General features: G+C 33.5%; 1 protein-coding gene across 8 annotated transcripts in view; it reads left to right on the forward strand.

Annotated features, from left to right (window-relative positions):
* GAPVD1 (GTPase activating protein and VPS9 domains 1) overlaps positions 1-24,056 on the forward strand; it is an 88,368-nt gene that overhangs the window by 17,684 nt on the left and 46,628 nt on the right. For 4 of the 8 annotated variants that reach the window (XM_051979640.1, XM_051979637.1, XM_051979641.1 and 1 more), the window contains exons 2-7: positions 12,367-12,583; positions 13,392-14,235; positions 18,017-18,103; positions 18,572-18,706; positions 21,537-21,726; positions 23,302-23,382. In XM_051979640.1, the coding sequence (XP_051835600.1) occupies positions 12,399-12,583; positions 13,392-14,235; positions 18,017-18,103; positions 18,572-18,706; positions 21,537-21,726; positions 23,302-23,382 (1,522 nt within the window). In that variant the 5' untranslated portion in view covers positions 12,367-12,398. The remainder of the gene's footprint in view (positions 1-12,366; positions 12,584-13,391; positions 14,236-18,016; positions 18,104-18,571; positions 18,707-21,536; positions 21,727-23,301; positions 23,383-24,056) is intronic. The other 4 variants (XM_051979643.1, XM_051979639.1, XM_051979642.1 and 1 more) reach the window with 1 other exon arrangement.

Consider the following 24,056-nt stretch of genomic DNA (forward strand, 5'->3'; position numbering starts at 1 on the left):
TCTTCTGTACATGCCTTTGGAATATAAAGTGGTCAATATGCTGTACATTGATGTCTTATTAGATGTTTCCCCTTTCAGTAGAATAATTTTTGTTGTCAAAACTTCATTCTTTAAGGCATTCGTGAGTTTACTTCCCCTGTAGAATGTTCCTACTCTATCTGTAAATTATTTAAGACAATTCTCTCTCTCTCTCTTTTTTAAATCTTTTTTTATTGAAGCTTTTTATTTTCAAAACATATGCAAGGACAAATTTTCACCACTGCAAAACCTTGTGTTCCAATTTTCTCCCTATTCCCCTCTTCTAGATAGCAAATAATCCAATATATGTTAAACATGGTAAAAATATTTGTAAATCCAACATGGGCATACATATTTATACAATTATCTTGCTGTACAAGAAGAATCAGATCATAAAGGAAAAAATGAGAAAGAAAATATAATTCAAGCAAACAATAACAAAACAAGTGAAAATGCTATGTTGTAATCCACATCTCATCATCACAAGATTATTGGCGCTGATCATTGTTTATCTTGCCATTGCTGTGTACAATGAAATCCTGTTTCTGCTCATTTCACTTAACATTAGTTCATCTAACTCTCTCTAAGCCTCTCTGAAATAATCCTGTTGATTGTTTCTTATAGAATAATAATATTTGAAACAATTCTCTCAAAATCTGGTGTGTGCATCTATCCCTGGCTTTTTTCTTCTTCCCTATCATAAATCTACAAATGGAATGGTCATATTTTCCCAAAGTTCTCATCATTTCTGTTTTGCCACTTTACCACCAATAGGTCAGAATCAGACTCAGACTATTAGTTCTACCTGTTCTTTTGAAAAGCAAAATCATCATAGAAGCTTACTAATTTGTCATCTGCTGTCAGCAGAGGAATAGCTCCAGAAATGGTCTTAACCTTCCATTATTACAGTATCCTGCCACAAGTTTCTGATGTTGAGTAAGATTTTTAAACTATTGGCTCATGTGACCAGAAAGTTCTAGAGCCATAGCTTAAAATGTGGTCCTTGATGCTAGTAATTATAGTAATGGCATTATGGCATTGACAGTTCAGTTCAACAAACATTTATTGCATCCATATTGTATGTACTATAGTAGGTATTGTTGATAAAAAAAATTGTTGATAAAAAAAAATCTGCCTGCAAATTTATTTTCTGATCTAGAGGATAATAATATATATGGTACTAAGTTGCAGAGAACATAATTACATTTCCAGCCCTTCTCCCTATAATTTGTTCACAAATAAGGATGATATAAAGCTTAGTGTGAAGGTAAAAGGAAGTGTTCTAGTCAGATTTAGGAAAATTTGAGATGGGAGGGAATTGGGACAAAAATTCACAAAAGAGGTGATACTTCACCTTGAACCTTGAATGATTTTAAAAAGGCAGAATTGAGTGCCTTTAAGGCATCAAGATCAGCATTGATTCATAGAAGTGGGCAATGGCAAATCAAATTCAGGGAATAATTTATTGCCTATTTCAGTTGGAAGGTATGATGTGGGAAGAGGAGTAGTTGAAATGTCAGGAAATTTGGTATCAGATTGTAGAGAGCCTTAAAATTATATGATAGGTACTTTTGTATTTTACCCTATAAGCAATTGGAGATCCACTGAAAGAAAGTTTTGGAAAGGTAATATGGTTAGAGATTTTAAATTAGGAAGACAGTTTTGGCAGCTGTGTGAAGGATTGAGCAGAGATTAGATTCAGGATGACAAATATAGGAGGGGACAAAAGCAGCAGAATGCAAGTAAAGGTGGAATAATTGGAATTTGGCAATTCATGAGAGAGAAAAAGAAGAGACAGGGAGTCTTGTGTATGTGGGCACACCCACGCACATAGAGAGTAGTTTTAGCTGATTCTAAAGGATGGAGTCTAGATGCATAGGAGGATAATAATGTCATCAAGAGACTAAGGAAGTTTGTGGAAAGGGCATGTTTATGGGGGAGGATAAGTTTAGTTTTAGATTTCTAGTTAATTTCTCTACTTCCATATTCTTTGCTCTCCAAATCCATCAATAATTGCCATTTTGAGAAAAAAGTACATGTTACTTCACTGTTCAAACGTTAATGGCTCCTCACTGCTTCTGGGGCAAAATAAAAACAGCTTTCTCTGGCATTTAAAGTCCTTCTCAGTCTGGTTCCATTCTGACTTTCTGGACTCATTGCCATTTGCTCCCTTTTACTCATTTTAATAATCCCACCATACTGGACTATTTAGTATTCCCTCTTACATATCCCTCTTAGTATTCCATCTTGCATAGGCTTTCTTCCCTTTGCATAGGTTGTCCCTTTATATTTGGGATGCTCTTTTTTCTTTGCATCTTAAAACCCTCTAGTTTCTTCCAAGGCTCAATTCAGCCTCTTTAACAATCCTTTCCTGATTTCTCTAATTATTCCTACCAACTCCATATAACATCGTGCTATATAAATTTAACAGGCATATATCTCATGTTTACTTATATACTTATCTTCCAAATAGAATGAGGTCATTGAGAGGACTGTTTCACTAGCAAATTGCCTAGTATATAGTAGGTATTTAATAATAAATGCTGACTGTTTGAAGTGCTTAGAGGATGTTGATGTGGAAGAGACTAGTAGGCATTTGGATTTGTAGAAATGAATTTCATGAAAGAGATTAGGATTGGATATATATAACTATATTTAGAAGAGTTCTGGAATCTCAGAATTTCAAGAGATTTTAGAGATTCAGTCCAACCTATATCTGGACAAAAATCCACCCTTCGTTATACTCAATAAGCCATAGTCTAGCATTGCTTTAAAAGACCTGTATGGGGTGGTCAGGAAGAATTAGTGCCTCTTGATGTGAGGGTTTGCTGAGCCCTTTTTTTTTTTTTTTTAATTTTAATTTTTTAAATTAAAGTTTTTTACTTACAAAACATATGCATGGGTAGTTTTTCAACATTGACCCTTGCAAAACCTTCTGTTCCAAATTTTTCCCACCTTGCCCCCAAACCACCTCCCAGATGTCAGGTAGTCCAATACATGTTAAATATGTTATGATATATGTTAAATCTAATATATGTATACATAGTTATATAGTTATCTTGCTGCACAAGAAAAATTGGATCAAGAAGAAAAAATAACAGAGAAAGAAAACAAAATGCAAGCAAACAACAACAAAAAGAATGAAAGTAGTGGTCCACTTTCTCTGGGTGTAGATGGCTCTCTTTATTATTGAACAATTGGAACTGGTCTGAATCATCTGCTGAGCCCTTTTCAGGGAAGATCATCCACTTTTGGTATCTACCTTCACTCACCTCTTACCTATGGCTCCAAAAAGCTGTGGCATGAATAACATCTAATAAAGCCATCTTATTATATGGGCTATCACTAGTTGAAGGTAACCTTGATACTACAACCTAACATTGAGTTATCTGGGTGTCAAAGCTAACTGACTTCCTCTACTAGAATGGAAGGATGAGAACAATTTGTTTTAATAGTGGCTGAAGCAGGGACTGTGGAACACTTTGAGCTTTGCTAAGATCATTTACTGCATCTTGGGCCATTGCCAGTCATCTTGACTTTTTTGCCTTGCCACTGGACTTCATGGCTCTGTAAAAGAGAGCCTCACTTAAATCCAATTCACACTTAAGTTAAGGCATCATCCCATGATGTCATTGATCCTCTTCAAAATGAAGGACAAACGAAGGCCAGTAGTCAAAAGGAACCTGCTGCTTCCTAAAGCATTTATTCCACTTTTATATAAGATGTAATTATTGGGAGCTTTTCCCTTACTTAGTAGGCATTTATTATGCATTTGCTGTGTGCTGGACGCTGTCTTAGGCATTGATGATAGTAATAAAAGTAGTCCCTGTCCTCAAAGACTTGCATTCTGGTGGGGGAAACAGCACATATGCAGATGAGTGTATACAAAATATAGGGAATAGGGACTGACTTGTGCCTGTGGTGTATAAATAATTCTTTGGTGAGGAAACTTCCTCTTTCAATGCAATTTGGCACCTTCTAGGAAATTTTAATGGGTTATCTAGGATATTGAGAAATGTAGTGAATTGCTTGATGTAGCTACATAGTAGTTATGTATTTGTCTGGAGTGAGATTTGAATCCAGGCTCTGAGATTCATTTTTTAATGGCATTTTCCCCAAATTATATCCATTCATTTTCCCTTGGTTCTATAGTTCTGAAATTTAGCCAGATATTCCTTGGGGTTTTAATTTGGGGTCTCTTTCAGGGGGTATTCGGTGAATTCTTTCAATGGTTATTTTACCTTCTGATTCTGATATCCAGGAAAATTCTCTTTGATGATGTACTGAAAAATAGTGTCTAGGCTCTTTTTGTCATCATAGTTTTCAAGGAGTCCAATAATCCTTAGATTGTCTCTCCTAGATTCATTTTCCAGGTCAGTTGTTTTCCCACTTAGGTATTTACATTTTTTTCTATTTTTTCATTAAAATTTTTTTTTGCTTGACTTATTCTTGTTGTCTTATTGAATTATTCATTTCCATTTGTTAGTTCTGAATTTTAGTGAATTTTCTTTTTTTACTTCTTGTATTTGTCTAATTGAATTTTTAAATGTGTTGTTTTGTTCTGTGGAATTTTTTTTTCCATTTCACTAATTCTGTTTTTTAAGGAGTTACTTTCTTTTTCCATTTCACAAATTCTGTTTTTTAAGGAATCATTTTCTTTTTCTATTTCACAAATTCTGTTTTTCTGGGAGTTGTTTTCTTTTTCCATTTTATCAAATCTATCTTTTAATGAGTTATATGCCTTTTCCAAACCCTCTTGCAAAGTTTTCATTTCCTTTCCCCATTTTTCTTCTAGCTCTCTTTTAAGATCCTTTAAAATTTCTTCTAGGAGAGCCTTGTGTGATGGGGATCAGGTTATATCATTTTTTGGGGTGATCTGCATTTAGTCTCTTTAGGGTTTGAATCTGTTCTTCTCTTTTACCATAGGAACTCTATTGTCAGAGTTCTCTTTGATTTTTTTACTCATTTTTTAAAAAAAAGTTAAGGTTTGCTTTTAGGGCAGGAGAGGTTTTTCAAGCTTCCTCTATAAGCAGCCTGGCTGTGCTGGTTCAGTGCTGACTCATTCCTGGTGCTAGGTGGGCATGGCCAGGTCCTGTGAGATTCTGATGTTTTGGAGTTCATTATTTACCTTTTGTGTTTGTGTTGGATGTTTTCTAACACCTCTGCTGAACTATAGGCTTGCAACCAGGGCAGAGTAACCAACACTGCTATAGATTCCTCCCTGTAGATTCTCTGCCACACAGAATCTGCACTGTTCCAGGACTCTGCTCTATGTGTGCTAGTGGCTGTGTTCAGCCTGCTTACTCTTGGCCTGCCTTTTGCCAATCCCGATTAAAAGAGACCTTTTCTGGCAATCTTCGAAATTATCTTCTGCTGGTAATTTGTTGCACTTCCTATTTTCATGGATTCTGCCGATTCAGAGCTAATTCAGAGACTGGATTTGCTAATTGGTTTGAGAATTTTAGGAGGTCAGAAGGAAACGTGAGTCCTCTCTGCCATCTTGGCTCTGCCCCCCATATTCATTCATTTTTACAAGATTCTGAATTTCAAATTTTCTCCTTCCCTCCCTTCACTTCCCAAAATAACAGGCAATTTGATGTAGATTATATTTGCGTCACATAAAACATTTTCATACTAGTTACAATTGTGAAATAGGGAACAGATCAAAAGGAAAAAAAGAATTGCAAAAAATAAAGTGAAAAAAGTGCTTTGATAATATTCAAAGTACAATAGTTCTTTATCTGGATGTGGATAGCATTTTTCATTGGGAGTCCTTTGTAATTGTCTTGGATCATTGTATTTCTGGGAAGAACTAAATTACTCATAGTTGGTCGTCACACAGTATTGCTGATATGGTACTGACACAATGTTTCCCCTATTCTTCTCATTTCACTTTGTTTCAGTTTGTGCAAGTCTTTCTAGATTTTTCTGAAATCTGCCTGCTCATTATTATTATTTTTTTCAGTAGTATTCCATTACATTTATATACCACAATTGCTTCAGCCATTCCCCAATTGATGGGCATTCCCTCAATTTCTAATATTTTACCCTCACAATTTACTGCTTTAAATATTTTTTGTATATGTATATGTAATTATTTGTATATTTATATTTGACCTCTTTGGGATATAAACTTAGTAGTAGTATTGTTGGATCAAAGGGTGTGTACAGCTTGATTGTTTTGGATCATAATTTAAAATTGTACTTCAGAATGTTTGAATCAGTTCACAACTCCTCCAATAGTACATTAGTGTCTCAATTTTCTCATGTCCTCTCCAAATTTGTCATTGATTTTTTTTTTTTTTGGTCATATTAGGCAATCTAATAGCCAATACTTCAGAAATTTCTCTTTTTGAAAGTGATTTAGAACACTTCTTCATATGACTATAGGTAACTTGATTTCTTCATCTGAAAACTTTGGGCTCTGAGTTTTTATACTATATTATGCTGACCCTCTTGAGAAGCAAAATACACATAAAACAAATACAAAGTAATTGTGCATGTAGGCATTAATAGGCAAGGGAATTTGTATAGGTCTCATATAGCGTTTGAGCTGAGTTTACAAGGAAACTCCAGAATCAAAGAGGGTGTGATATGGAGTGAATTTATTCAAGGCATGTAGAAGGAGGACAACAGTAAGTGCAGTGTCATGTGAAGAAGTGGAAGAAGACCATTTTGAATTGTAGAATGTGTGAGAGATACTAATGTATAATAAAATTAGGTTGGAACCAATTGATGAAGGACTTTACATGCTAGACAAAGGAATTTATTTTTATGTTGGAGAGAATACTCTAGCTTATTGAGTAGGGAAATGATATGATCATATCTGTGCTTTAGAAAGATTTCTTTGTCAACTGTTCAGAGAATGAATTAGGGAGGGAAGAGTTTTGAGGTAAGCCTTAACAACAAATCTCAGAGTTCCTATATAACTTCTACCCATTTATTTGTAATTCTTACCTCTTGAGGACAAACAGAACAAATTGCTAACCCCTTTTCTTTTGTTTCCTTTTAAAATTTTATTTTATTCTGAATTTAAGAAATAAAGCAAACATTTCCATAACCAAAGGGAATAGAAAAACAGATCCATTGCAGATCCATTATGTAGAACTTCCTATTCCTTTCAAATATATAATAATGTTATCATGTAATTTTCTTTTCCTCTTTCCCCATTTCCTCCCCCAAATTTGAGATGGCTACCATTAGACACAAATCTCTTTGTGTGTTATTTTTCTGGATTCAAACTGCATCTTTCTTCATGGGATCTTTGTGGTTAATTTGGATATTTATAATAATCAGAATGCCTTTTGTTGTTCAGTTATTCTCAAAACAATACTGCACTTAGTGTATACAATGTTCTCTTGGTTCTATTAACCTTTTTTTTTTTTAAACAAATTTTTATTAGTATCTTGGTTTTTGTGTTACCAGAATTTCCTGCTGTTTCCTTACTCCTGGAAAACTATCCCATATAACAAAGATTTTTTTCAAAATCAATCAACAAGTATTTATTAAATGTTTAATATGAGCTAGTTGCTGACAATACATATATGAAGAATGAAACAGCTCTTACCCTGAAGTAGCTTTACATTCTAATTGAGTAGTATATAGAAGATATTCAATTAAAATTTGTTGGAAAAATGAATGAACAAAACAACAAAATAAAACAGTGAATCAACTATTTAAGAGTAAATCAATTATTTAAATTGCCCTTCACATTATCTAGTTTTCTGACCTGGCAGATTCATTATTTTCTCTTTTAGTCACCTCTAGGGTAGTTGTTGATAATGCAGAAATGTTTCATTTTTGCTTATAGAGGAATAAGATACTGAATTGTGTGATATAGACATTAATTTGTTTTTCAACATTTTCAGAATTTTATTTTTCAAAATACATGTGAAGATAGTTTTCAACATTCATTTTTATAAGACTTTGCGTTTCATTTTTCTCCTCTCCTTTACTTCCTCCTTCCCTAAGATAGCAAACATTCTGATACAGATTAAATGTTTGGTCCTTTCAAACATATTTCCATATTTATCATGTTATGCAAGAAAAATCAGACCAAAAGCAAAAAAGAAAAAAAGGGAAAGAAAAAAACACAAACAAAAAGGTGAAAATACTATGCTTTAATCCACATTCAGTCTCCATAGTTCTCTCTTTGGATGAAGATGGCATTTTCCATCTGTCTGTTGGAATTGCCTGGAATTATTGCATTGTTGAGAAGAGCCAAGTCGCATCACATCCAAGACATCATTTTGTCTTGTTGTTGTGTACAATATTCTGTTGGTGGTTCTCACACGTCAGTTCATATAAGTCACAAAGATTTTTTTTAAAAGCAAAAAGGAAAAGAATAAAAAAATCAGTTACACTGATGAGTGTGGGGGGAAACAAATGGACAACATATACGGTGTTTCACATTCATGGATATGCCCTATAATTGTACTCCGTAGCTTCTTTTTCAAAGGTTTGGGGTGAGAAAGGAGGTACTTCTTATCACTTCATTGGGGCCAAATTTCTTTATAATTTTGTGTTTTTCATTTTTAGTTGTTTTGTGATTGTATAAATTTTTTACATGTGACAATCCTTTATATGCTTGAAAACAATTATCATGTTCTTCTTTTATCATCTTGGTTATTCTCCTTTAGAATTTCTCTAGAGTATTGATGTCCTTTTTTTTTTTTTAAATGTCCTTTCTAAAATATGTTACCAGAACTGAGTTTCATTTGTGATATCATCTGTACCTTCCTTTATCTTGGATATCTTAGTGGATTGATAGGATCTGATGAAATTATCAAGAGAGGAAGGTGAAAGAAGAAGGTCTTATTATGGGTTTAGATATATTTAGAGAAAATATTCATACCAACTTTATGTGTAATAACAGAAAGCTAGAATAGAAATGTATGTCCAATGATAGGAAAATGACTTGAACAAATTACATGAACAAATTGAAAAGTCATTGATCATAGTGAATGAAGAATATGAAAAAATTAGAGGAAGTTCTGAAAATTTGTGGGAATTATGCAGAGTGAAGGAAAGCAAAGCTTATAATATAGGCTGCAATAATATAAATACGGTCAGTAATAAAAGTAGTAAAGCAGACAATGTTAATATGAAATGAATAAAGTTAAAAAATATCCTCTTACTTTCCATCAACAATAAGTAAACTTCATTTATTCACTATTACTCTGTCAGTTTTGCAGAATTTTTGGGAATGTATTTGATCAGGGGTATGTTAGGTTAGTATCTGCTATGGTAAAATAAATTATATTGATTTTTTTTTTTAAAGGCAAAATGAACTCTTTGGGCAACAGTAGACCCATTAAAAATTCAAAACATTGAAGTCTATATTCAAACTTCAAAATGGAAGTTTGAGATTAAGAACATTAGAACTGTTACTGTTCACATTTGCCAGAAATGCTACAGAAAAGTAAATGAAAATAAAGACTGAGAATAGACTAAAGGATTTAGCAGAGGGAAAGTAAGTGGTGATTTTTAATTAAGGATTTTTATTACTAGTTTGAAGTAGTTTTGGAAGTTAGATTTCTTTTCTTTCTTTCTTTTTCTTTTATTATTATAGCTTTTTATTTACAAAACATATGCATGGGTAATTTTTCAACATTGATTTTTGCAAAATCTTCTGTTTTAACTTTCCTCTCCTTCCCCCCATTCCCTCTCCTAGATGGCAGGTAGTCCAATACATGTTAAATATGTTAAAGTATATGTTAAATCCAATATATGTATACATATTTATGTAGTTATCTTGCTGCACAAGAAAAATTGGATCTAGAAAGAAAAAAAACCTGAGAAGGAAAACAAAAATGTAAGCAAACAATAATAGAAAGAGTGGAAATGCTATGTTGTGGTCCACACTTATTTCCCATAGTCCTCTCTCTGGGTGTAGCTGATTTACTGAACAGTTAGAACTGGTTTGAATCATCTCATTGTTGAAGAGAGCCATATCCATCAGAGTTGATCATCTTATAATCTTGTTTCCTTGTATAATGATCTCTTGGTTCTGTTTGTTTCATTTAGCATCAGTTCATGTAAGTCTCTCCAAGCCTCTTTGAAATCATCCTGCTGGTCATTTCTTATAGAACAATAATATTCCACAACATTCATATACCATAATTTATTCAGCCATTCTCCAATTGATGAGGAGCCATTCAATTTCCAGTTTGTAGCCACTGCAAAAAAGGCTGCCACAAACATTTTTGCACATGTGGGTCCCTTTCCTTTCTTTAAGATCTCTTTGGGATATAATCCCAGTAGTAACACTATTGGATCAAAGGATATACACAGTTTGATAACTTTTTAAACATAGTTCCAGATTGCTCTCCAGAATGATTGGATTCATGGAAGGTGGATTTCAAGGACCAAGTAGGGAATTGGCTTTGAGGAAGTATAGCTATTATAGATTATGATTGGAAGTTGAGAAGTATTCCAAGACAGTATCTTGTGGGGAAATCAGGGTCAAGGGAATTTTTGTTTTTAAGTATAACAGACTTGAATATATTTAGAGTCAGTATAGAAAAAGAGAGACAGAGATTGGAAATTAGAAAGTGAATAAATAATTAATTGGACAAACTCTAGAAGTAAATGGAAAGAGTTTGCCTTAGCAAGGAGAGAAGTGTGTGAGATATAGAATAAAAGAGAAAGTATTCTATGACGTTGTGGAACAGTTTTGAGGTATGAAACAGGGAGAGATGAGCAAATAAGCAAGTATTTTTAATTTACAAATAAAGAATTTGGGATTAACCAGAGGTCATGCGAATTATCCATAATTCTATAATTTGTGATGCCTAGGTATTATATGTCTTGAATCTGGTCTTCCGACTCCCAAATTCAGTATTTCATAAGGAAGGAATGAAAGCAATAAGTATTTAATAAGCACCTACTGTGTGCCACATTGTGTTAAAGTGTTTTATAAATATTATCTCACTTGATCTTCATCACTTTGGGAAGTGGGTGCTATTATCATCTCCATTTTACAGTGGCAAATTGAAGTTAAATGATTTACCAGGATCACCCTTAAGTTTCTGAAACCTAGTTTGAACTTTCTGACTCTGTACCCATTGCTCATTCCATTGCACCACTAGCTGCTTTATTTAAACAATAGCTAAAAGAAATCAGATTGGTCAATTCATATATCAGTGTTTACATTGATTATGGCTTGGTAAAAAGAATACACTGGATATATAGTTAAAAGACTCAGATTCAAATATTCATTCTGCTATTTATTTAGTCTGTGACCTTGGACAAGTCATATAATCATTGGGTCTCTATTTATTCATCTTTAAAATGAGTTGTTAGATAATCTCAAAAGACGTTTCTTGTTTCAAGTCATAAGTCATTTGTCTTAGGATCTGACCAAAATTTTCAAATCTGAGATTCTGTGATTTTCACAATTAAGATATAGAACTCAGTTCATAGATTTAATTTAAGAATTTTTAACCTTTTAAAAAACTTTTTTGAGGAAGTTTCTAACAAAATTGAAACTTAATGCACCAGGTAAAATGAGTATATATGTGTGTGTGTGTGTGTGTGTGTGTGTGTGTGTGTGTGTCTATCACTATATAAAATGGGTGTGTATATAAAATTCCTTCTTTTCTCTTTTATATAATTCATGTTGTTACTGTTGTTTTTCTTGTTGTTTGCATGTCTGACCTTTCATGACTCCATTTTCTTGGCAAAGATATAGTAGTTTTCTGTTTCCTTCTTTAGCTCATTTTACAGATGAGAAAACTGAGGCAAACAGTTGACTGTGTGACACAGTGTCACACAGCTAATAAGTCTGTGAGGCCAAATTTGAACTCAGGAAGATAAGTCCAGACTTAGTATTTTATCCATTGCATCACTTAGCTGCCTCTCTGCATAGGTTAAAAAAAAAAATCTCTGACGAACTTTTTTTTTTTTTTCAGTAGAGAAGAAAAGTTAAGCAAATTTGTAATTTATTACATTATTATTAAAAAGTTTTGTATCTTAAAGTATTTAGTTAATCTTTTTGTTTTTGTGTCACTTTTAGTGTTTCTGAATATATCCTTCCTCTATCACCTACCTAATAAGCCATGTTCAGTAACAGAATAAAAAGACTGTAGAACAAGAAGTTCAGCAAAACTAATTAATTCATCATTTAAGTCTGATAAAATGAGAGGTTCAATAACTTATACAAGGTCATTAAGTAGAAGAAGTAGAATTTGAATTGTAGTCTTTTGTGAACTGTGGATTTCCAATTCATTGCTTTTTCTGATTCAGTATGCAACTCCTCTAATTACATTTATTTTAAGAAATATGACCTGGCTAAAAGTTGTAAATGGCACTTTAACTTTTTAAAAAAAGTATCTGTTTTCTCTTTAGTGTTCACCTGTGTACTTCTTTCACATCTGAAGATGGTGAAGTTGGATATTCACACTTTGGCTCATCACCTGAAGCAGGAACGACTTTATGTGAATTCAGAGAAACAATTGATCCAGAGGCTAAATGCAGATGTACTTAAGACTGCTGAGAAGTTGTACCGTACAGCATGGATTGCCAAGCAGCAAAGAATCAACTTGGATCGCCTTATCATAACAAGGTATAAATGTAATTGAATTCTTAATATTTATGATAGACAGTAATTCTTTTCTACTTCTAAATTGCATGGCATACCAAATAAATATGCTTTAGACATGTTACCAATATTCTTTATCAGCATCAAGGTGGCTGTAGCAGAACTTGTTGTTCTATGCTAGCCTAGAACTTGTGCCCTTTTATTTTATTTTCCCTTGGAACTTTTGCTGTAACATATATGTTTGACTTATCATATAATAAAATTGTTCACATACAATTATACGGTCATTAAAAATAAATTCCCATGAAATTGCTTGCCTCTTCTTCCGTACTTGCTATGTGGGGTTTTGATTTATTGGCAAGTTTATATATTCTATTTTATATGTAGAAATATTCCTTTTTTGGTGTTCACTGAGTTCAGAATTAAAAGAAACCAGCAATAAAAGTTCATATAGGCCTAATTTGAATTATCTCTTTCATTTCTTAAGTGCACAAAGCAAAATGAATAATCCAGTTTTTCATAAGTGATAGTTAATGCCCAGTATTGTTTTAAGCAACTCATATATGCTTGTTGGTTGACTGATTAATGTAAATTCAGCTAATATCAGAGAGAACAGTTGTATGCAATAGCTGTCAATATTTCATATTTTTTCTTTTTAAATCACACTTGATAACATGTAAGTTCTATCCCACCACCATTAAGTGTATGGTTTTATTCAAATGCTAAAAGGCTTAAATGGTTTTAATAACTTCACATAATCTTCCTTGATAAATGGAAGTATTACTCACCTATTTCATTGGGATGTAATGTATATTTTATGTGTGTTTTTTAGTGCTGAAGCTTCCCCTGCTGAATGTTGCCAGCATGCCAAGATCTTGGAAGATACACAATTTGTCGATGGATATAAACAGTTGGGATTTCAAGAAACTTATTATGGAGAATTCTTAAATAGGTTAAGGGAAAACCCACGACTCATTGCCTCTTCTTTGGTTGCTGGAGAGAAACTGAACCAGGATAACACTCAGAGTGTTATCCATACAGTTTTTACCTCTCTCTATGGCAACTGTATCATGCAAGAAGATGAGAGCTACCTCCTTCAGGTTTTGAGATATCTGATTGAATTTGAACTCAAAGAAAGTGACAATCCTAGGCGTCTTTTAAGGAGAGGCACTTGTGCATTCAGCATTTTATTCAAGTTATTTTCTGAAGGACTCTTTTCTGCCAAACTCTTCCTCACAGCAACATTACATGAGCCAATCATGCAGTTGCTGGTTGAAGATGAAGACCATCTGGAAACAGATCCAAATAAATTGATTGAGAGGTTCTCTCCTTCCCAGCAGGAAAAGCTTTTTGGAGAGAGAGGGTCAGAGAGATTCAGACAAAAAGTCCAAGAGATGGTAGACTTGAATGAATCCAAACTGGTGGCCTTGGTGAACAAATTTATCGGCTATCTCAAACAAAACACATACTGCTTTCCCCATAGTTTGCGGTGGATTGTATCACAAATGTATAAGACACTTTCTTGTGTAGACAGGCTTGATGTAGGAGAAGTAAGAGCAATGTGTACTGATCTCCTCTTGGCTTGCTTCATTTGCCCTGCAATTGTCAATCCAGAACAGTATGGAATAATTTCTGATGCTCCTATAAATGAGGTGGCAAGATTTAATTTGATGCAGGTATGTATTTTCTGATAACTTTCACAAGACATACAATATTACATGGATGTATTTTTGACATTATTTCTAAGAAGTATGAAAAAACTATGACACCTACTGATATTTCTATAGTACTTTATATATATTATCATTTATTCTTCATCCTGACCCTATTAGGTGGGTAGCTAGCTAGCATTTATATAACACCTTAAGGTTTTCAATGTGCTTTACAAATATTTTCTCATTTTGTTCTCATAACTATCCCAGGAGGTAGGTGCTATTATTTCCCCCATTTTACAGATAAGGAAACTGAGGCATGCAGGTTAAGTGACATGTCCAGGATCACACAAATGCTAAATGTCTCTGCTAGCCTTTGAAGACTGGTCTTCTTGACTTCAGGTCTATATTCTAACCATTACATTAATAGCTAGTATTTATATAAGGTACTTTAAAGTTTGTAGAGCTCTGTACATAAATTACCTCATTTGGGTCTCACAATAACCCTTTGAAATAGATACTATTATTATCCTTGTTTTACATATAAAGAAACAATTCAAGAGAGATTAAGTGACTTACCCCGAGTGCCACATCTGAGATGGTACCATAAGTGGAAGAGCCCAGAATTTGAGCATGGGCCTTCTCATTTCACATCTGATTTTCTTTTTCCCTATTATATTATGATGTAAGAAATCAGTCTAATTTTTTTGGCAGTACTCTGAGATAAAATATTATCTCAGTCATCTCTTTTACTTAAATTTTATCCCAGTTTATTATTTATTATACTTAAGAAATGTTGTGATTTCATCAGTGTAGTTAACTGCTGTTATTATAAGTCTTGATATGGCTTCAAATCCTGGCTCTGACACTTAGTAAATATTACCAAAAAATGACTTTGGACAAGTCATTCATTAACGTCTGGACCTCCATTTGTGTCTTTTTTTTCAAGTGTATCTCTTGTAAACAACATGCTGTTAGATTCTGGTTTCTAATCCACACCGCCATTTGCTTCCATTTTGTGGGTGAGCTCATCCCATTCACATTCACAGTTAGAATTACTAATTATGAATTTTCTTCCATGTCATTTTCTTTTGTTTCTTCCCTTTTTCTTTTTATCCTGTCCCTTTTCAAAAGTCTATTTTGCTTCTAACCAGGTATTGCCTCTCTTAATCTGTCCTCCTTTTTATCCTTCTTCCTCTTCCCTCTTTCTCTTATCCCCTTTGCTTCCTATTTCCCTATTGGGTAAGTTAGATTTCTATACACAATTTAGTATGTATATACTTCCCTTTTTGACCATGTGACAGTAAGGTTCAAGTCTTGCCTGTTCACACACCCATTTTCCCTGCCACTGTAAAAATTCTTTCTTATGTGCTTATGTGAGAAAGTTTTCCCTGTTTTATTTCTCCTTTTTCTCTTCTTCCAGTGCATCTCTCTCTCTCTCTCTCTCTCTCTCTCTCTCTCTCTCACCTTTTCCTTGTTTTTGGAGATAATTCCAATATAATTGACTCAGATCCATTTTCTCTGTCTATATAAGTTTATTTTAAATGTCTTAATAATGATAAAGTTCTTAAAGAGTTACATGTATCATCTTCCCATATAAGAATATAAATAATTTAACCTTAAGTCCCTTCTGAGTTCTCACTTATGTTTTCTTTTTTATGCTTCTCTTGAGCTTTGTATTTGAATGTCATGTTTTCTATTTAGCTCTGGTCTTTGATCAGGAATACTTGAAAACTCTATTTCATTAAGTGTCTGGTTTCCCCCTAAAGTATTACTTTTGCTGGATAGGTGATTCTTGATTATAATTTTAGCCATTTTGCCTTGTAGAATATCATATTTGAAGCCCTCTCCTGCTTTAACTTGGAAACCACTAAAACTTGTGTCATCCTGACTATGGTCCTGCAATATTTGAATTGTTTCTTTCTGATTGCTTGAGATATTTTCTCTTTGATCTGGGAGATCTGGACTTTTGGTTATAATCTTGGGAATTTTCATTTTGGAATTTTTTTCAGGTGATTGGGAGATTCTTTCAGTTTTTATTTTACTCTCTAAATCTAAGCTATTAGGGCAGTTTTCCTTTATAACTTTCTTGAAGTGTGATATCTTAGAGTCTTTTCCTTGGTCATTACTTTCAGATGGTCTTATAAATTTTTTATTCTTTTGCTTTTTTGCTGAGGCAATTGGGGTTAAGTGACTTGCCCAGAGTCACACAATTAGAAAGTGTTAAGTGTTTTGTGGCCAGATTTGAACCCAGATCCTCCTGACTTCAGAGCTGATGCTTTATCCATTGTGCCATTAGCTGCCCCCAGTCTAATAATTCTTAGATTTTCTCTCCTTGATCTATTTTTTTAGGTCAGTTGTTTTTCCAATGAGACATTTCATATTTTCTCCTATTCTTTTGTTCTTTTGACTTGGGGTTTTTCTTTTTTGATGTCTTGTGGAGTCATTAGCTTCTAGCTGCCAAATTCTAATTTTTAAGGAATCATTATTTACTTAGCTATTTTTTCATTTTTGCCAGGCAGTTCTAATGTCTTGGTCTTTCCTGTCATATAGCTTTTTACAGTCGGATTTTTTTTTTGTTGTTTGCTCATTTTTCTGTTTTTTTTACTTTGAACTTTATGTTAAAATTGGGCTCTTCTCATTTAAGGATGGTGAATTACTGTTCCAAACTTCATGCTTTTTCCTACTGCTGTATTCAGAGCTAAGTATGGAGGTCTTCAAGTTTTTGATGCTTTCAAAGTGGTATGATCCTGGGAGAGGTATGGTTGCTGTTCTCCTGGTCTGTATATTGGTCTTTATGGGCTCCTTTCTTTGCCTTGAAACTAGGATTAGGGATCCTGCTCCCTTTTGATTGACCCCAGTGTGCTTCTTCATCCTGGAACTATGGCCAGAACTGCATATGGACAATAGAATTGCTAGTCAGCACCAGTTGCGTACTCAGTACCAGCAAGAAGTGCCTGTAATTTTAATCTTTTGGTCAAGTTGTTCAAGCCCCTTTTTATCTGGTGAAAGCTGCTGAAGCTGCTGCAGTTGCTGCCATGTGGGTGTGTGCACTGGACTTGCTTCTACCCCAATATTACAAACTTCTTAGGCAAAAAAAAAAAGTTTCATTTTCATCTTTTGTTGGCACTGCCATTCCAATTTTTGAATTGAGGTGTTATTTTAAAGTTGTTGGAGGCTAATGTTGAGAGAGTTCTGGTGGGTCCTCTCCTTTGTCATTTTGATTCTAATATATCTTCTCTAAAGTTGATATTTTTAACCCAAGTCTAAGACTTTAGTTGAATTTCATTTTAATTGATTTCATATTTGATGCTGCAGTTTATCAAGATCTTTTTTAATCAAGGTTTTATCTTCTAGTATATTAGCCACTCCTATCTTCATCTGTCATCTTCATACTTCATGAGCATGTTGCCTATGTTTTATTCAGTCCTTTGATAAAAAAAATGTTAAAAAACACAGTCACACACAGATCTCGGGCATTTCACCAAGGACTTGTCAAATTGATTTCAACTTATAGTCAATGTATATGGTTTTCTAATTCTATTTTCTTAACTTTTCCTTCATACAGATTTGTATTTATCTTTTTAAAATTTGTTATAAGGTCATAGGTCATAAGATTTAGAGCTGGAAAGTACCTTAGACATTAGTTTAATACAATTTCTTTATTTTTTACATGAAAAAACTAAGGCCAAGATATGATAAATGGCTTGTCTGAGGTCACATAGGAGATGCCTTGGCAGTCTAAATTCATTAGTGGAAAATGACTTGTTACAGAATACATCCCTAATATTGTTTCTAATTGCAGGTTGGCCGCCTTTTGCAGCAGCTAGCAATGACTGGGTCTGAGGAGGGAGATCCTCGATCAAAAAGCAGCCTTGGTAAATTTGACAAAGTAAGAATATAGATGTATTTTATTTTTAGGAATTCTAATCCTTTGATTTTTAAAAGTTGTGTGTGTAGTAAAAGATCCTCTTATTTGTATCTGATCTAGATTATATTTAGATGTTAGTGGATGGAAAAGACCATTTTTAAAAGTTTCTAGCTCTGCTATTTAAAAAGTTAGATTGGAACAACTTGAGGAAAGTAATAGAATCATAAAGAAATACTTTTATAAAACTTTCCTTTTCTTTTATACAGAAGTACTTCATTTATAAAAAAGAAATTGATATATATATATATAGGAATGTTAAGCCCATATAATAGCACAAGTTTTATATATATATATATATTTCATATGTTGGCACATAGCATTTTTTAGTTTTTTTATAAACCATTTGAAGAAGTACACTTTGTGCCATTACTCTAAATACTGTTCAGTAATCCTAGTGTCAATATTTAATCAAGCTTTTTTCTTCAACAGAGTTGTGTTGCTGCCTTCCTTGATGTTGTAATTGGTGGTCGGGCAGTGGAGACTCCTCCAATGTCTTCAGTTAACCTTCTAGAAGGGTTGAGTAGAACTGTAGTGTATATGACCTACAGCCAGCTCATCACTCTGGTAATGGCTTTCTTTTTTCTTAGGACTTGTGATATCAATTTTATAAATTGCTTTATAAATCACAAGCTGTATCAAATTGACCATAATTCATTTAGTGTTTATTAAATGTCTACTTAGTGACAGGCACTGAATCAGAGATAATATAAACAAATCACTGTCATCAAGGATATTACCCTTTATTGAGGGAAAGATCAACATGTATATAATTAAGTAAAAACAAAAATTAGTATAAAGTAATTTCAAGGTAAAGAGCTTCCAGATAATTGGCAGGGATTTGGGGTAGAAGGCATCAGAGAAAGCCCAAAGTAATCCTGGAGTTGTGTTTTGAAGGAAATGAGAGAGTTTTTGAGGAAAAGTCCAGATATGATGGACTCTTACATAAAAGTACAAGATGGAATGTTGTGTCTATGGAAGAGTGAATAAACTAATTTGAGTGGAGTAAAGAACAAAAAAAGGGGAGTTATAATAATTATAATTGGGAAAGTAGGCAGGATCTAGATTATGGAGGGTTCTCAAATATACTGAGAAACTGATATTTTTATTCTAGAATAGGGGGCTATTGACAATTTTGAGTAGAGGTGGAAGTTATCCATATAGTCAATTATTATGAATTTTAATACTAATTCCTACTACAATAGTAGAATATATATTGAATAGAGAGTAGATTGATATTTTTGACTATATTTCTCTGGACAAGTTAGTTAGCTTTCTTAGTGCCTTTGCAACTCTCTTGAGATTGTAAGTTGCAGAGTAGTTGCATTTCTTCATCAGTAAAGGGAGTTTTTGTTTTAGGATTTTCTTATACCAATGAAATTATAAGTCTGGAACAATAAATAATTCATTTTAAAATAATTATAGGAAATGTCCTTTATTGATTCCATGAAAATTTAGTTTACAATCAGTGTCATGACAGTTTAAGATCAATGTCATGGCAGTTTCAGAACTTTTTGTCACATAAAAGTTAGAGGGGGCAGTAATATATAATATGGTGTGCTTTAATGCATACAAGGGAAGGCCCAGTTTTAAGTGAAATATCTAGATGTGGAAAAATACAGATTTAGGGTGAAGAATATAGTTGTTTTCATCTTCAAACAGAAGAGAGGTCAGATAGAACTGTTTTTTTTTTTTTAATAACTTTTTATTGACAGAACCCATGCCAGAGTAATTTTTTTTACAGCATTATCCCTTGCACTCACTTCTGTTCCGATTTTTCTCCTCCCTCCCTCCACCCCCTTCCCCAAATGGCAAGCAAGTCTTTACATGCTGAATAGTTTACTGTATATTGTAGATACAATACATGTGTGCAGAACCGAACAGTTCTCTTGTTGCATAGGGAGAATTGGATTCAGAAGGTATAAATAACCTGGGAAGAAAAACAAAAATGCAAGCAGTTTATATTCATTTCCCAGTGTCCTTTCTCTGGGTGTAGCTGCTTCTGTCCATCCTTGATCAATTGAAACTGAATTAGCTCTCTTTATCGAAGAGATCCATTTCCATCAGAATACATCCTCAAACAGTATTGTTGTTGAGGTATATGATCTCCTGGTTCTGCTCATTTCACTTAGCATCAGTTCATGTAAGTCTCGCCAGTCCTTTCTGTATTCATCCTGCTGGTCATTCCTTACAGAACAATAATATTCCATAACATTCATATACCACAATTTACTTAACTATTCTCCAATTGATGGGCATCCATTCATTTTCCAGCTTCTAGCCACTACAAACAGGGCTGCCACAAACATTTTAGCACATACAGGTCCCTTTCCCTTCTTTAGTATCTCTTTGGGGTATAAGCCCAGTAGAAACACTGCTGGATCAAAGGGTATGCACAGTTTGATAACTTTTTGAGCATAGTTCCAAATTGCTCTCCAGAATGGCTGAATGTGTTCACAATTCCACCAACAATGTATCAGTGTCCCTGTTTTCCCACATCCCCTCCAACATTCCGCATTATCTTTCCCTGTCACTCTAGCTAATCTGACAGATGTGTAGTGGTATCTTAGAGTTGTCTTAATTTGCATTTCTCTGATTAATAATGATTTGGAGCATATTTTCATATGTCTATAAATAGTTTCAATTTCTTCGTCTGAGAATTGTCTGTTCATATCCTTTGACCATTTATCAATTGGAGAATGGTTTGATTTCTTATAAATTAGGGTCAATTCTCTATATATTTTGGAAATGAGGCCTTTATCAGAACCTTTGACTGTAAAAATGTTTTCCCAGTTTATTGTTTCCCTTCTAATCTTGTTTGCATTTGTTTCAGATACTACTGTTTTTAGGTTGCCAAAGATCAGTGTGTGTGTTGATGGGAGGAATGTAGCTGGTCTCATGAAGTGCATAGTTTTCAGACCAGGACTATAAGTTTTACAAAAATACATGATCACTCAAGTGGGTCTGATCATTTTTCCACCTATGATTTCACAGGCAAGGAAAACATAAAGGATTGACCAGTGAATTAAATTACCAATATAAGTATTTAATATGGAAGTTGCTAGAAAAGATGGGAAGAGGGGTTAGGAAGTATTAGGTATTAGAAAAGGGCTATTCCATACCAGAGATAGTCTGCTACAACTGAGCCATAAAAGGTTTTGAAGACTTTTTTTGGATTACCAAGGAGGTGCCATTAGCTTTTATTTTTGTATCTCAGGTTCTCAGCAGAAATATGTTATATCAGGATTTTGAGATGTAGTAATATGGTCCAGTTATAATGTATTAATGATTTTATTGCAAAATGTCTTTAGTAGGGGAAGTGTTATTCAATTTATTATATAGATATGTATATGAAAAAGGTATTAAAACACTGACTAAGAACTTATTCCTTTTGCAGGTTGGTTTTATGAAGAATGTCATGTTGGGTGACCAACTGAGAGAAGATAGAATGGCTCTTGAAAACTTGTTGGCAAATCTTCCCCAAGCTAAGCCAGGAAAAAGTAACAGTTTGGAAATGACTTCATATAATACACCTCAGTTGTCTCCTGCAACTACTCCAGCTAATAAAAAAAATCGCTTGCCATTAGGTGAGTATAGGGTAGTGAGGAACTTCATCTAGACTGGCTTTGTTTGCACTTCAAGGCAGTTTCACAAACATTTATTGAACATCTTTGTGGAAGGCACTATGCTTGGTATTTGTAGCATTGTATATTATATATAAGATGATTATGGTCTAGTGGGTAGCATGCAACTAACTCATTTAGGTGTTCTCTGACCAATGATATGTATTAATAATAATGAACCTCTGTTGTGTAGTTGTAAAATCCTATTATAAAGTTTTGTGATTATGCAAGATAGAGGTTTAGCATTTATTGTCCTTTAAGTCACCTGAGTGACAGTATATTTACTGTCTCCCTTTACTCGTTACTCCTCTGGAACTTATGATCCTTGAAATTTTTTTTTTGCTCAATTCTACTTTTTTGCTAAACCAATTAGCAGTGTTAAGTGGGACTGTGCCAGCAAATAAAATAGTAGACAGTAGAGTATGATGAAGTTTTTATTTAGTATTTCTTCTTTAGCTGTTATGTTTGCTAATGCTGTGGTACAGTCAGAAGAACTCTGATTCTAGAGTCAGAAGAGAGTGGTTTACCATAAAGTCTGACTGATATAGATAAGCTGGAAAGTCTTTTAAGTATGGTTTTCTTCAGGGCTTTATTGTCTGCAGCCTAGGGCCTAAAACCTAGGTAAGGATTCTGTACCTCTCTGAATTTCAGAAAGTTGGCCCCCTTTTTTTTTTTTTTTTTAAACTTTCTTTTGGTCTTATTACCTTGTCCCCTATAGGGTGGAGGATTATTATCCGCATTGGAAGAGGGAAAATCCACACCGGTGAAATCAGATTTTCTAAAGCTGAAAGTAATTTTTTTATTTTATTAGTTTATTCTAAAACACTGGTGTTGAGTTTTACTTCTATCAATGTAGATCCTAACCTCTAAACATTTTAGTAGACTGTTTTCTTGAGCTACTATGGTTATGGAAGGGGAAAAAAAATCATTTCCTGATGGCCAATCTTTTGGTAATAGGCTTCAAGATAATAGACATATACCTATTATTGGTCCCCATTTTTGGCCTTCCATATTTGGCCTTGCTGGAGCTTGTGTTGACATCAACTTTGTAAGTTACAAGGAAGCATTAGAAAATTACTGAAGTAGAATAATAATAATGATTGCTTATATTTGTAGAGCAAATGCTATATTTTTCAGATGAAGAAAATGATTTTATGATTTGCCTAATGTCATGCAGATAATAGTATAGCTAAGCAGTGAAATTTGCAGTATCTAACTGGATTGCCTACCTTTTCCATTATATTGTTATATTGCATTAGCACTTTATGTGAGATTAGAATATTTAAAAAGGAAGAAAGAAATGATGTCTGTTCATTTGGAGTTAACCATTTTCATAGCTTATTTCAGTGTACCAATTTTCATTTGTTGTACTTTGGAACTATTTTAGGGTTAAAACTAATATAAAAATTTTTTAAGTGTTTCCCCATAAGTCTTTTATGAAATTTATATCAGGTCATTGCATTTTATTTCACATTTCTAAAAATGTTTCTGTTGTTCAAAGGGTTGATTTTCTTTCTGTTTAATGCTGTCGAACCCCAGGACAACAGTTAGCAGCCATCACTGCATGGGATCCCTCAGCCACCAATCTCACAGCTCACATTACTCTAGTAACCCCATTTGGTGGGTAATAGGCTCTTTTTCTTCTACTTTAAAAAATTATTTCACAGAATTATGCTTTATGTGCATGTGCTAATTTTTTTGTGTAAATGGCTGTTTGAGATTTAAATATTTTAAGATTCTTGTGGCATTTGTCCCTGAAAGTTCACATATGTGGTTTAAGGAATGTATTTAAGTTGAATTCATTTTTCTGTGTCATTGTATTTATTTTGTACCTTTGTGAAATAAGTAATCAGAGGGGAGAACTTGCCTTTTTTTTGTAGTGCAAGTTTTAAATTTGATAATGTCAAGATTTATTTTTTACTTACAAAATAATTATTATTTACCATTATGACATCATAGATGTAAGAGAGACAGAACTTACTTAGATAACACTAAATTCTAGCAAAGGCTATGTCCTAAATTGAAATACCAGTAGGATTTGCTTGGTTAATTAAGTATTCTGAATTTTGAAATAGAAAGTGCTTTTTTTATGCCCTTGACCAAGATTTATACCTAACCCCTTTCAAAGAATTTTAGATCTAGGAAGGATTTCAGAGATTCAACCTATATTTAAACAGAAATCTCTTCTCCAGCATTCTTAAGAAGTCATTTGAGGTTTTGCTTGAAAATGATCCCACTATTTCCAGAAGTAGTCCAATCAAATAGTTCTCTTTGTTAGAAAGATGTTCCTTAAA

The sequence above is a fragment of the Antechinus flavipes genome, chromosome 2, assembly GCF_016432865.1.
Source record: "Antechinus flavipes isolate AdamAnt ecotype Samford, QLD, Australia chromosome 2, AdamAnt_v2, whole genome shotgun sequence".
Taxonomy (NCBI): Eukaryota; Metazoa; Chordata; class Mammalia; order Dasyuromorphia; family Dasyuridae; genus Antechinus; species Antechinus flavipes.